Source organism: Condylostylus longicornis, unplaced genomic scaffold, assembly GCF_029603195.1.
Source record: "Condylostylus longicornis isolate FDR11 unplaced genomic scaffold, ASM2960319v2 ptg000044l, whole genome shotgun sequence".
NCBI classification, from domain to species: Eukaryota; Metazoa; Arthropoda; class Insecta; order Diptera; family Dolichopodidae; genus Condylostylus; species Condylostylus longicornis.
This window is the reverse complement of record NW_026578013.1, coordinates 4,994,509-5,008,773: the sequence shown is the minus strand read 5'-3', so window position 1 is coordinate 5,008,773 and position 14,265 is coordinate 4,994,509. Positions and strand designations below refer to the sequence as shown.

Genomic DNA, 14,265 nt, shown 5'->3' with positions numbered 1-14,265 from the left:
GCTACTTAAAATAGAAATTCCATAAAATGAAAAAGAAAAAAAACATGAAAACGATTGTTGGTTAATGCATTCAGGATTCCACACACAAAAACACACACAAAAATAATATAAAATTTAAACGCAGAACAAACAAACGAAATATTTGGTAGACATTTACATATATATTTACCACTATTACCATACCTACATATGAATTTTGAAAATGTCTAGGACAACACTACAATATGCACTCGGCAAATGTAAGCTAAAAAGTTAAAAAGCTTATATATGTACATTTTTATTGTACATAAGTGTAAAAGTCATAAGAGCAACAAAAATGTAATTTTAACTTCAAATTACAGAAAAAAAAAAATTTTTAAATCTCTGAAAAAAATAGAGAAAAAAAAAGGACTTAAAATCAAGTATTGATTCAGGATGTCTGTAGAGTTCTAAAAGTTCAAATGAGGTCTTTTGTTTTTCATTTTTCACAATTTTTTTTTTACTTGTTTCGGTGCTTTTAATAGTAGAATTATAAAAAAACAAGAAAAAACACAACAAGGAAATAATTGTTTGTCTTCAGTCTGAAACCAGAGCTGTGAGACAATTTGTTTCTCAACTATTATAAAAAATTGTTTGGAATGGAAAAAAAAATTAACAAACATTTGAACATTAAAAAAAACATAACTGCATTTTTTTGTCATATTTTTTCAGATTTGTTTAACTTTTATGATTTCAAATCACCATTAAAAATACAACCAAAGTACAAAAAAACATAATAAAAAATTATAAAAAAAAATTGACTTTTCAATAGAATTTTCCAACTTTTCCAAAAAATTTTCATTTTAATTTCTTCTTCTTTTTTCTCCATATCGGTAGATTGCGACCCATTTTATATTAAAATCCATTACTCCTTTACCTCATGTCAGCCAATATTCCGAAAATGAATACATTTGTGTTATTTTTTCTCTTAAATTTTTTTTTTGTTTTTGACCAAATGAAATCCTGTATAAGGATAATAAAATTATATTTTATTATCATTGTTCTTCTATTCTACTCTTTTTTTTTTGCCTGTTATTGCCTCATAAATGCTCGTTTGCATTTTTAGAAAATTTTCGATATTGAATTTGGAAATTTTAAACCATTTGAATGAACACCGAAAAAAAACGAAACAAAACGCAAAAAAAAACACATAAAAAATAACAAAAATAACAAACAATATGTTGATAAAAAGAGAAAAAAAATGGAAAGGATACTATAACAGGACATACAATATAACACAAAATATAAACAATAATAATAATAACAAATAATCATAATAACAATAACAATAATAATTTTTTGGTAATAAAACGTGCTTTTACACATCAATTTTTATACGTACGTACCATCTCCAAAGTATACCAACCTAAAATTATTGTTCAAAAATCAAAAATAAGAAATCGAACAAAACTCAAATGTGAAAATAAACAAAAAAAAAAATAAAACGAACAAAACAATAAAACAAATTGAAACAACAAAAAATTTCATAAAAGGATGAAAACCCAACAAAAAAAAGGAAAAACAAAAGGGCATTACCGATTAGTTCAATCATTCTTCTATATACGAGTATACATTCATTTATACACTCAAATTGTATTTCTTCGTATACATATTCGTATAACATGTATTTGTATTGAACATATAGATATGTACACATATACTGTAAATAATTATATATTAATACAAGACACATTGATAATATTTAGGAAAAGTCTATCTCAATAATACCATAAAAATAAATATTTTGAAAAACAAAGTAACTATATAGAATAAAAAAAAAAACAAACAAAATGAAATTACTTATAACAAGAGGTAGAGAGTAAAATGATTGAGGATTGAGGAGTGAGAACAGATATGAGATGAGGAAAAAATGTTTGTTGTTACTTTGTTGTAATTTAATTGGGAAAAGTATTACCTATACTCTCTTTTTTGCTTCTTTTATTCTCTTAAAATTTCGGAAATGAAGTGTTTTTTGAGAGTCTTATATAAAATAGGTTTAAATAGAAAAGAATTAAATTAATAATAAAATTAATGAATTGTAATAAGCACATTTTCTTTAAATTTTTAATATTCTAAAAAATTTCAAGATAGTCGAAATTTCAAGATTTTTTAAATCCAGCTCCAAATCGATTGTAAAATTAATTTAAAAATTAAAAAAGAAGTGATTCCTTCAAATTTATACGTATATTAGAACGTCCCATTAAAGATTTGCAATCGATTTCGAAGTTCAAAGAAAAGAATAAATTCGGAAGCTCAACCTTTTAGAAACAGATTAACTACGCAATATTTACTGCTAATGCTATTAATGTTTTATTTTTAGCCACAAATTTTCATGAATCTTTCTTTGCTAATTTTGGAATATTTAAACTTTTTGGTTCCAGTATAATTTCGTTTCCAGCTGTTTTAATACTTTCCAATTCTATATTGTCTACTAGTGAAAATTGCATAGTTTCAGGCGAAGCTCAAAATAGAAAACACAAAATATGAACTTTATTAGTTAAAGCAATGAAATATCAATAAAATTATAATAATTATAATTTATAGTTGATGTTTTAATTTTATTTACTAATATTTTAAATTGTGCATTTAAAATTTTCAATATTGTTTTTTTTTTGATAATTGATTCTTGACATTGTATATATAGAAACCAAAATACTCTTTTACAAAATATTCATATACACGAGTACTTAAAATTCTTATGAAATCTAAAATTAAATTTCTATCGAAAAATAAATGAAATTGAACTTAGTTTGAAGATTACATTCAACATACGTTCGTTCTATAAATTAATATTTTAGTTTATCCAATCGTAAAATAATACGATTTCAATTCAAAACTTAATTAAAATTCTTTAGAGTTTTAGAATTAGTATCAAATGAGAAAACAAGAATTTACTATTGAATTTTATTTTACTATTATGTGAAATTCCAATTTAAATAAAAAATTTGTTCATTACATTTTATATTTTTAAACTGCCATCAATATTAAAATTTTTTTCCATTACATTTTCGTTATTTTCCTAATAAATTTTCGAGATTTACCAAAAAAAAAAAAAATAATATAGAAAATTGAAATATACTACTGCATATTTATTTAATCACACTTGAATGAATTTCTAATGAAATAGTGTTTGCTTATAAGTACACTTACTACATATAAAAAGCAATAATAAGTCTTGACTTTTTAATTGAAATATTGCGTATAAATGTAGATGAACCAACAAAACATACCCAAAATCAATATAATAAACAAGATTTTCTCTAAAAAAAAAATTTTATTTTTATTTTTATTTTCTTTTTTACAAGAAAATATGATAAAAAATAGAAATAAAAATTAATTTTAACATTTTCATTTGTACAAGGACCAAAAAAATCACATAATCCTAATCGATATTATTAAATATATATATATATATGTATTGAATTTACCATTCAATTCCTAATCATAATGATAATGATTGTGATGATTATTGTGATGATAATGGTAATGGTAATATTCTCAAAATACCATTGGATAATTCAATAGAATGAAGTGAATTGAATTGACTGAAGTATTTTGTATAGAGTGAAGAAAGAGGGAAGCAAAATCAAAATACAAAATACAAAAAATATAAGGAAAATCTGTAGGTGTTGTTATGATACAAAAGTAATACAAGGATACCAATTTAACTTTTTTTTTTGTTTATACTAACATAATATATAAAATGTGTACACACTCATTATATACATGGGTACATATTTGTATACATGATAAAAAAGAAAAGCTAATAAAGCTATTAAATAAAAGGCAGATGGTCGTCTGAAAATAGATTTTTCTATTTTCCTGTTTTGATTTTATTCTATTTTCTTTTTTTGCTTCTCTCTTCGTTGTTTTTATTTTTCTTTAATTTTTGGCTTCTTTTGCTTTTGTTTCTTCTTCAACTCCTTATAAACTTACTATAGAATTCAATATATAAAATTGCTATACAAATTCACTTGTACAACAAATGCGGCCCAAACATGGAGTCTTCTGTATTGTTTTATATTTTCTATATATGTAAAATTAAAAATATGGTATGAGTTTAGGTATTGAATATTTTCTATATCTACGTATATATTAATATAATATAATGTACAATATGCGATAAAGAGATTTTTGAGAAGTGTTATAATTTATTATAAGTAATTGAGTAATTTTTAGGAAATTTTTAGCAATAAATACAAATAAAGAAAAAATAGAAAATGTAAAAAGATTATTTTATAAATAAATAAAATTTTAATATTTATTATTCGTTTACATCAGAATTTCTTAATTATTATTGAAATTGAAGTATTTAATACGAAAAATTGCGAATTTTTTTTTAAATACTCTGCGATTAAATTTAATGAATTTTAATATTTTAATGTGGTGCTATTTGTTTAAAAAATATTTTTTTTGTTTTATGAATTCTAATACTTTGTATATTGAAACTAGCCGGAAGCAGGCGTTCTAAGAAATTCCCAAATCCTATTGTTAGTTTTGTTTTCAATTGAAAATGCGATACTTTTAGTACGAAATGTGCAAAATTCAAAATCGCTTTACTCTTCAAATTGTTCGGTAATAAATTAAGAGTTAAAAATTTTAAAGTTTTTAAGATTATAATTTAACGAGCAATATAATATATGACCTTAATTAATAGACTAAAACACATTCTGCTTAAAAATACTTTGTCTTTAGGCAAATGGTACAATAAATTGCAATCTTAACTTGCGTATGACATATACAGCATGACATAAGTATAATTATATTTTCTACTTTAAATCTGATAAAATTTTGTAAAATATTTTAAATTTTTATACCATTCTATTGTCATCCTATGTTCATTTTTATCATAAAAGAAAATAAATAAATTTTTATGTGTTCGTACGTTTTTCAATAAATTTTTGTACGTAATTTCATCTGCAATGCAAAAAAATCTAAATTTTTTAAAACATTTTTAATTCTATCAAATATTATTATACACAACTCCCTTAATGTTGCATCCTTTTATGTAATACAAAATAAAAATTGTTTTATAGAACAAACCCTTCGTTACACACTTTTAATTTAATAATTTGGTTTTACTTTGATGGGTCGCCAAATCCCTAATCTGATTTTAACTTACATATATACAAATATATAAATTTAACAAGCTTTCAATAAATTACTATAATATTATTAACTTAACATAGATTCTGTTTTTCCTCTGAGAAAATCCATATTAAAATCAACTACCAATTCATGTTATATAGTAAATGCATTTTTGTAAATGCAATATTCAATTTAAAAAAACATTTTACTCAAATTTAGTTTTATATATGAATAAAAATTAAATATTTACACATGCATTCATCTATAGAAAATTCTATATTTTATAAGCCTATGTAATAAAAAATTAAAATGTAACTAATAAGAATTTTCAATTTTAATATTATTTTTCATTGAAATTTTTTCCGATATTTATATTTGAAAGAATAATTTACTATAATCTACCAATTGCCACTTTGTTCAACTTCGAAATTGTAATATTTGCAAAAGGCGGAAGCCGTAAAACTTGAAATGTAGATGTTCCAAGCGATACCCTCTAAAACAACCTCGGGTGATTGAAGATCACAAAATACTTAAATTTTCCAGAGAGATAGATTTTGAGAAAATGCCTTGGTTCTAATGTTTAATCGTATAATGGGGAAATATTAAATCATTTTCTTTGGCTCTTGTGCATTTTTTCACTACAAATTATAAGCTAAAAATCTTAATTTAATGCCTTTAACATCCAATGTAATATATATCCTGATCATTCAATTCCATTTTTCTACCAACAAAAGTTACTTATTGGATGTGCAACCCTTAGAATTTCTTTCGTAAATCACCAACTCTTTCTCTTTTGAAAATAATTCTGTATTCTCGAAATTATACTATTTGATTTATTAACAAACTGTGAACATTTAATTGGAAATATTTAATAAGTAGCTCAAAAGTATATTCATATCAACTTGGACGAAAATTAACAACATATTCGAGTACAGACCATAAGCCAGAATCTAAACTAATAACACTTTCGAACTGAAACAAACTAAAATATCTTTTATTGGACATTATCAATATCGAAATAAAATTTTTAAAATATAATATTTTTTTATTACTTTATTACATTATATAATTCCACAAAAACCAAAAATAAATATTTAAAAATTTAATTGCATTTCGCATAATATTATTATATCGAGCCATAGAGGGAAGTAGACAAAAAAAAATTTTTTTTTTTAAATAAAAATCAATTAAAAATTTAAAATAAAATTACATTTTATTTAAAAGTAATTTCATGTATTGAATTTTTGTATAATGTGAATGAAATACATAAATATATTATAATACATTATGTACATGACCAGAATATAAATAATTTTAAAATATAAATAAAATTAGATGCACTCAATTTATTACAATCATCATGCACTAATTATTGTTTATACGTGAATTTCCACCTTTCATAAAATAAACATACTGCTACATCCGTATACTATTATTAATGTTGAACAAAATTTCCCAATTTAAAAAAAATATAGTTTTTTTTATACAATTTTCAAGGATAATTTCTATATTTATATTTAACATATTTTTGTCACAGAAATAAAAAATAATTTTAATATTTTGAAAATTTTTCGAAAAAAAAATGTGATTATTCGTCCCAGTTCTGATCGTCTGTTTATGCTTGGATATTTCGTTCAATAATTTCTATATACCTTGAGGCAAAAATATGAAGTTTGTTATTGTATTAAATCTTTCCCTATCTTTCTCCCCGATTTTAAACGAATGAAGTCTTTAATATTTGGTCTTTGTATTCAAAATTTTCGAAATTATTTGAGTTTCCTTGTATAAAATTTTACGTGTACCATAGTATTTATATTCAACTCATAGAACTGTTAGAGTCCTTTAATTTTTTTCATAATAAAAAAATTCATAATACATTAAAAATATTCAAAATAAAGAATGCTTGAAGATTTTTGGAAAAACGTTTGTTTTGGAAACACGTAAACGAAATTTTTTCATGTTAAATAAATTTTAGAAAATTGGTGGGTTCGCCTTAAATTGCTGCCATTCTATAATGTAAATGCAATTTAAAATGCTTTTTTTGTAAGTTTTTCATATTACTTACTTAAAATAATTATGAAAAATAAAATTATATATAAATTTTAATGTTAAAGTATATAAGATTAAATAAAGGTTGAAATAGCGAGAATTGATTTAATTGTTCGACAATCTATAAATTGATAAAAATTTATCCACTTTTTAACCAAATTGAATAAAAAAAATAATATAAAATATAAAAATTATTGCTTGGTTAAAAATTTAAAATATATTGGTTAAGTTACCAATAATTTTCGGTATTAATGTGATGATTTTAATTCATTATTATTTGCTATTTTACGTGCATTCAATAAATATTACGTGCATTAAATAAATTTTTCCAAAACTTAAAACGTTTAAAATGATGTTGGGGCACTAACTAGAATAATAGACATTTTATAAGGCTTTCATTTAATCATAAAAAAGGTAAAAATGCTTTAATTACGATATTTGTAATATTGTAATAATTATTTGTAATACCGTAATTAATTATGAGTTCGTAATTTATCGCTAGAGAAAATCACTTTTTTTAGACAATTTTATAAAGAGAATTCTGAATTTCTCAATTAGGTTTTTGAAATAATCTCTTATGTTCTCAATTCAATCTCCCACTTTTCCCAAAATCCTCCTTATTTTCAAATTAATAAACCGTCAGAGGCAATTTTTATTCTTCTAAATAAAAATTTTATTTTTTAAATTTTGTACTACGCAATATTCAATTCTATTACAATTTTATTCAACTCCCATAGCATTCAACAGGAAAACACTATTTTATACAACGCACATATTTTAAAACTTATCGTGCTCATAATAAAGAAGCAACATGCCTTGTACCCTATTTTAAATAATTTTCTTCTTATTATAAAATAATACACAATTATCATAATGATTTAAAATAAAAAAATAGAAAAAGAAATCAACATTATTCTTAATGTTAAATGAAGTGAAAACCCTTCAAAAAAGAAGAACCGTGTTTAATAACTAAATTTTAAACAAAAACAATAAAAACAAAAGAAAACGTCATTTTCGAAAACGATATTATTTTACGGCAACATTTCAACAACATATTATTATTCTTATTATCGTATATGGTTCTGACACAATTTTAAGATGCTGAGGAAAAGTGAAGAATTGAATGCACTTTACTACAATTTTTTTTTTATGCATCCTTTTGCTTATATTATAGGATTTCTTTTGTACTTTTGTACACATTTAAAAAAAAAAAATTATTATTTTTTTTATTTTTTACAAAATGAATTTTATAATTACTATTGTACTTTAAAAGTTGTTCTAGATTTACGTTCTTTTAAATATTATAGAGCTGTTTAACACAATTAAGACAAAATAATTAAAGTTTTCAATACTGCATGTAACATTACAGCAAAAAATAAATATGTACATTTATATGTATAAGAATAGTAAAATAAGAAATGAACAGCAAATCTTAAAATTTTTTTTTTAGTCTACAGAAAATTTCATTAAAACTCATTTAAAATAGTTTCCCGATTCACTCCTATTTTTTTTTAAATTTGCTTTAAGCTTATGATTTTAATCATGGCTCTTAAATAGCATCTTGTGTTTGATATGAAAAGATCCAATGTGCGTTCATCTTAAAAAAATTTCGATAAGCTTATTTTCGTCTAAGAATTTTGATTTTGAAAAAGGAGGCCGTTAGACTGAAAGCACTCACTAATACAAGCAAAATGAGTACTGAATTTATTCTCAGTTAAATTGAATTTACTCTCAGTTTAAAATGCAACAAGTTCTAAACGACATATTAGTAATTTTACTTAGGGTATTGAGAAAAAACGAGAAAATTGCGAATATTTTCTTAAATAAAATATTTAAGAGCATTATTAGTAGAATTTTAGAAAACTTTTTTTCTCTAATCATGTTAAATAATATTCATCGGAATCCATTAGTATCCATTTGGAAATACTTTTGTGCTCTTTCTACACTTTCGTACAATTATTGTGAAATTTTTCCTCTCCGTACAATTATTGGAAATTTTACACTTAAAGCTCACTTTTATACAAGCGGGAAAATAGTAAAAATAAAAAAAATTAAAATGAAAAATTTTTACAAAACCAACAAGCCAGTTATATTAAAAAAGGAGCAAAAGGAATTTAAAATTAAGGAAAAGTAGCGAAAAAATGAAAAGTTTATAAATTCAAATGAAAACTTTATTTTTTTTTTATTCCTTTCTTTCATTCATTTTCCCTTAGATTGAAGATTAAACATACACTCTTGTAAATTGTAGATTATAGGATTGAATGATATTTTGTACGAGCAGAGAAAAAGAAGAAAAACTTAAAAATGTAATTTATATCTATGCACATCAGAAAAAGTAGAAGTTAAAACTAGAATTTAACTTAATCATAGATAAGTAAGAGATAAATTTTAACTTCTTTGTAGTTTACAATAAAGTAGACATGAAAAAGAAAAGAATCAGAAATCCAAGCTCACACAGCAAACAAAAACAGATTACAAACCAAAAAGAATTAAAGTTTTAATTATTTCCTGATGTGATTTTCTTCATTTAAACTTGTAGAGTAGAAAAAAAGTTAAGGAAACAAAAAAAAAGAAGTAAAGAAAAAAAAAAGAAAAATAATAGAAAGAAATAAAATCTCTTAGAATTTTTTTTTTCTTCTGATTTTTTAATTTTCTGTTTTTGTTTTTTCCTTATCTCATTTTATCCCTATATTAATTTATTACTTTAATAATAAGACAAACATTGTGTTTCTTTTATGTCGTATATACCTCCCCCATTCCTACTCGTGATGTCCAACCGTCAAAAGTTTCCTAAAGAAAGGGATCGAAAATTTTATCCCAATATTAAAATTATCAATTTTTAGAGCAATTTAAACGACACCCCGTGGACGTATTTCAATAAGACTTCGCCGTGTCAGCTGTCTATTTTTTTTTTAAAAAATTTTTTATATTTTTTTATAATATTGCGCTGTTATTCATTTAATTTATATTTATCGAAAATTCTGTCAGACTTCATTCTAGTTCAAATTGGAAATCAAAGTTAACAAAAATCTTTTGTTTCTTTCGTAAGATATATTTTATCAAATATATCCTACGAAAGAAATGTAGAAACACCATTAATGACCATGTCGCACTGCAGTAAGTGGCCGTGATAAGAAATGATTCCCTGCCCATATCTCTCTTCAAGAAACTACAATTCACATCTTCATAGGACGTCAATATTATCAAATTTTTTCAAAGTAATAAAATTCTAAATTTTCTTTTCTATACCCTAAATTTTGTGGTCACATGGCATATTGGGAATATACGTATATTTTGAACAAACGAATTCTTTACATAAAATTCTCCTTGAAATTATATTAGACCATTTTCTGCCTTTACACTAATATAGGCATATTATCATTCAACGAAACTTTTTGATTCTCAAATTCGACCCAATTTTATATATCAATCCTAAATTTATTTCTTTTAGACTGACGAACGCTATTCATATTCACTTTCAAACTTTTTCGATGAAAATAAAACCAAACAAAGGGAAAAAAATTTGTTTTTTTCGTAATAAAACATATTTGTAAAGAGAAAAAAAAAATAAACTTTTCTGTTGCATACATTTAGGGGAAAAAAAATTCATTTCTCGCTCTGTTCTTTACTTAGTTTAATTTTTTTTTTTGCTTTTTTTTTAGAAGAAAAACAAAATAGGACGAATCATTACGAATGACAAAAGAGAATGGAATGAGTTTATTAGAAAAGTTTTCCAATAAGAAGGAAAACCATTTGTATTTTCCCTTATGGGCTCATTTCATTTCATTTCATTTATTTCACAACTTCTCTTCTTTCTATGTGTATTTGTTCGCTTATATGGCCTCCAGTTTACTAAAGCATTATTATATTTTTAAAACAAAATATTTATAATAATTTAGAATGAAAAGTGATTTTTGACTAAAAATAAATATAAAAGGAAAATTATAAAAAAAAAATGTGAAAAGTTATTCAATCAACATTTCTTTAAAAAATAAATTTTATATTTGACTATCATTCTGAACGTTCTTTTGATTTTCCTCTTGAGATTAAGCATTTATTCAATTAAAAGTTATTTACAAACATTATGGTTTTAAATTGAATTTTCTTTTCTTTCTATATACTACATAATTTCTTATTTATCACTTATTATTGTTGATGATTTGAAATTATTGAGAAAATTCTGAAATATGATGAAAGTTTTGACCACATAAGATCTGATCAGTGTAATGTCATCAGTTGTAATCAGTTAACCAGTAATTTATTTGTAAAAATTAACAATTACAAATATTTTATTGGTTAGCTTATTAAATTCTTGGAATCAAATGCAATTATTCAGAAGAGGAATCCCCAAAACCTTTTAAAATATGGTATTAAAATTACTCTATTCGTAATGTTGGCATTCAATTAAAAGAATTAACTGCATAGAGCATACAGGAGACAAATTTTGCATCGAGAAAGAACAATCAGAGTACAAATTTGAATTCTCTAAATGATTTACACAATTTTTGAATTCAACCCTACCTAGAAATAAATTTCTTTAAATTGAGCTTTAAACTCAAGGATGGTCAAATCAATGATGAATAAAATTTTTGACGAAAGTGTTAAAAATGGAAAATTCGGAAAATAATATTCTTTAAATGAATAAAATTATTTAATATTAGCTTGAAATTTTCTGCCTTTCATCTCTAAGAAAATTCTAAAATCGTGTGTATATGCATTTATATTTATATAAGACTCTTATTTTTAATAAACAATAACAGTAAATTTATACTTTTTATCATTTTTCCTAATATATATTTTTAATTATAATTATAACATTAATCAAAATATGTTCTAATCCATAACATTCTTTCATAAACAAAATTATACTAAAAATAGCAACAGCAACAACACACAAAAAAAAACTTAAGTAAATTACTTTTCCTTTTCAGTTTTTTTTTCTTATCATTTTCATTTTATCCGCAATCCTACAAAGTCTATTTTGATCATAAATTTTTTTGTTTAAGACAAATTATATGTAATTTTACCTTAGCCTACACTTTTTCTAATAAATTTTAATTTTATATACATACATATGTATACAATATTGTGTCACATTGAAAATAACAAAAGCAACAATAACAACAAAAACAAATTAAATGAAGAGAAAAAAATTAATTTAATCTGATATCCTTGCTTTAAGATACAATAACACAAAACATAAAATGGATTTATATTAAAAAATATTTATTATACAAAATATGTCGCCATACATACATACGTACATGTATTTATATGTATACATATTAAGTAAAATTTATTACAATATTGTTATACATATAATGCTTTAATATAGGCACACATTTAAATTTACAAAATACGCGGTGTTTTTTTTCCCCAATAAAGTAACAAGACACTGATAAAAAGCTGATTGAATAAAAACTAAAATAAATAATTTTTATAAAATGTGTAGTAGTATAGTTTTAATTCGGCATTATATTTGAATTTAGAGACTATGCATTTAGAATTACAATCTATATTTGTTTTGTATGTTCTATAATTGCGCATTATGCTTACTCTAGACTAAATCATATACGTCCAAGTTCAAATATTAAAAATTTAAAGTTGAAAGAAAATACTTTCCTATCTTTAAGGAAATTACCTAAGAAATATAAGTACAAAATATTTCCTAGCCCACCCCCTATATCAAACGTATATATGCGTTTTTATCGTTGTATTGCGTCAATCGGCTTCCCTCCCCCCCCCCCCCCCCCCTTACAATATTATTCCATTTTAAATCACATATAAAAGCCGAACACGTACACCAATTCCATATTATGTATACATAAAAATAAAAAGTTAAATTATTATTGTGTGAAGGAATTTTTTAATAAAACAAACAAAAAGAAAAACAAACAAACAAAAAACAAAAAAGAAATAAATAAATAAAAGTGTTAAAAATGAGAGAGACAAAAGCAAAACAAAAAGGAAATAACAAAACAAAAAAACAAATTTCGAATTTTTTGGTTAAAATTCATTGAAATTGAACTTTTTTTGTTTATTTTTGTTCTTCTTACCGTTAACATTGGTTAACGTTCGCTGTAATGTTTTGAGCACAACACAAGGATAATAACAGTAACAATAGAATTTCATAAAATTTTGGATAGTAAAAGAGGATAAGACACATAATACAAATAATTGTAAATTAACATAATGGTAAATGAAAAGACAAAAAATCAGGAGAGAGAACAAAGCAAATTTAAAGAGTATAAAGAGTATAAAGAGTATATAGAGGATAAAAGGACATTACAAAAATAGGAACACTTTAAAAATACACAATGAAAAATTTATAGGAGTAATTTTGAAATTTTTTTGTTTTCCTTTTGTTTTGTTTTTTTTTGTTCTCCCGCTTTGTTACAATATAAAAGTTAATTTCAAAAGAGGACAATAAATAAATTTTCTTTTACATGTACACACATAATATTTTATTATCCTTTCATTTAAATTACTATATACATATTATGTATATTGTGCATACATTGTTTGTTTGAAAATTAATTTAAAAAATAAGTACCAATAATATTATTTTAAATTTAAATCATTCCCTATTATAATAATGTATGCATAAAATCGTTTATTAATGTAAAAATGCATTAAAAAAAAATATTTTATTTTTATTTTTTAATAGGATTTTTTAAAAGAAACAAAGAGAGAAAAATATTTATGTACTGTGATATAATTTCATTTTTAAATTAAAAATATTTTGTCAAAAAGGAAATTTCAAATAATACTTTAAATATAGGGATAGCAATTACATTTACTGCACTTATAGCTTGTATTGATGAATAATCGAATTCAAATCTGAAAATTTAATCTTTTTAAGTAATATTGGATTATTTATCATTCTACATAGTATTAAATTTTTTATGAGTTTTTTGGTCAAACGAAAGAAATTTCGAATTGTCAGAGCATATGAAAACTCAAACCTTAAGCAAAGGCTATTTATGTATATAAAAATTCGAGAATTCTTCATATGAACAAATTCATATAATTTAATTGCATTCATATGACCAAAATGGTGCGTGTTATTACTCGCTATCAATTAATAGAGTTTTATATCAAATAATAGAT

At 23.0% G+C, this 14,265-nt stretch overlaps 1 protein-coding gene across 1 annotated transcript in view; it reads left to right on the top strand.

The window, feature by feature from the left end:
- Positions 1–3,498: 3,498 nt before the first annotated feature.
- The window catches only part of LOC129610390 (probable serine/threonine-protein kinase cdc7), a 50,259-nt gene continuing 39,492 nt past the window's right edge, over positions 3,499–14,265 (top strand). The window contains exon 1 of the mRNA XM_055522956.1: positions 3,499–3,507. Within this exon, the coding sequence (XP_055378931.1) occupies positions 3,499–3,507 (9 nt within the window). The remainder of the gene's footprint in view (positions 3,508–14,265) is intronic.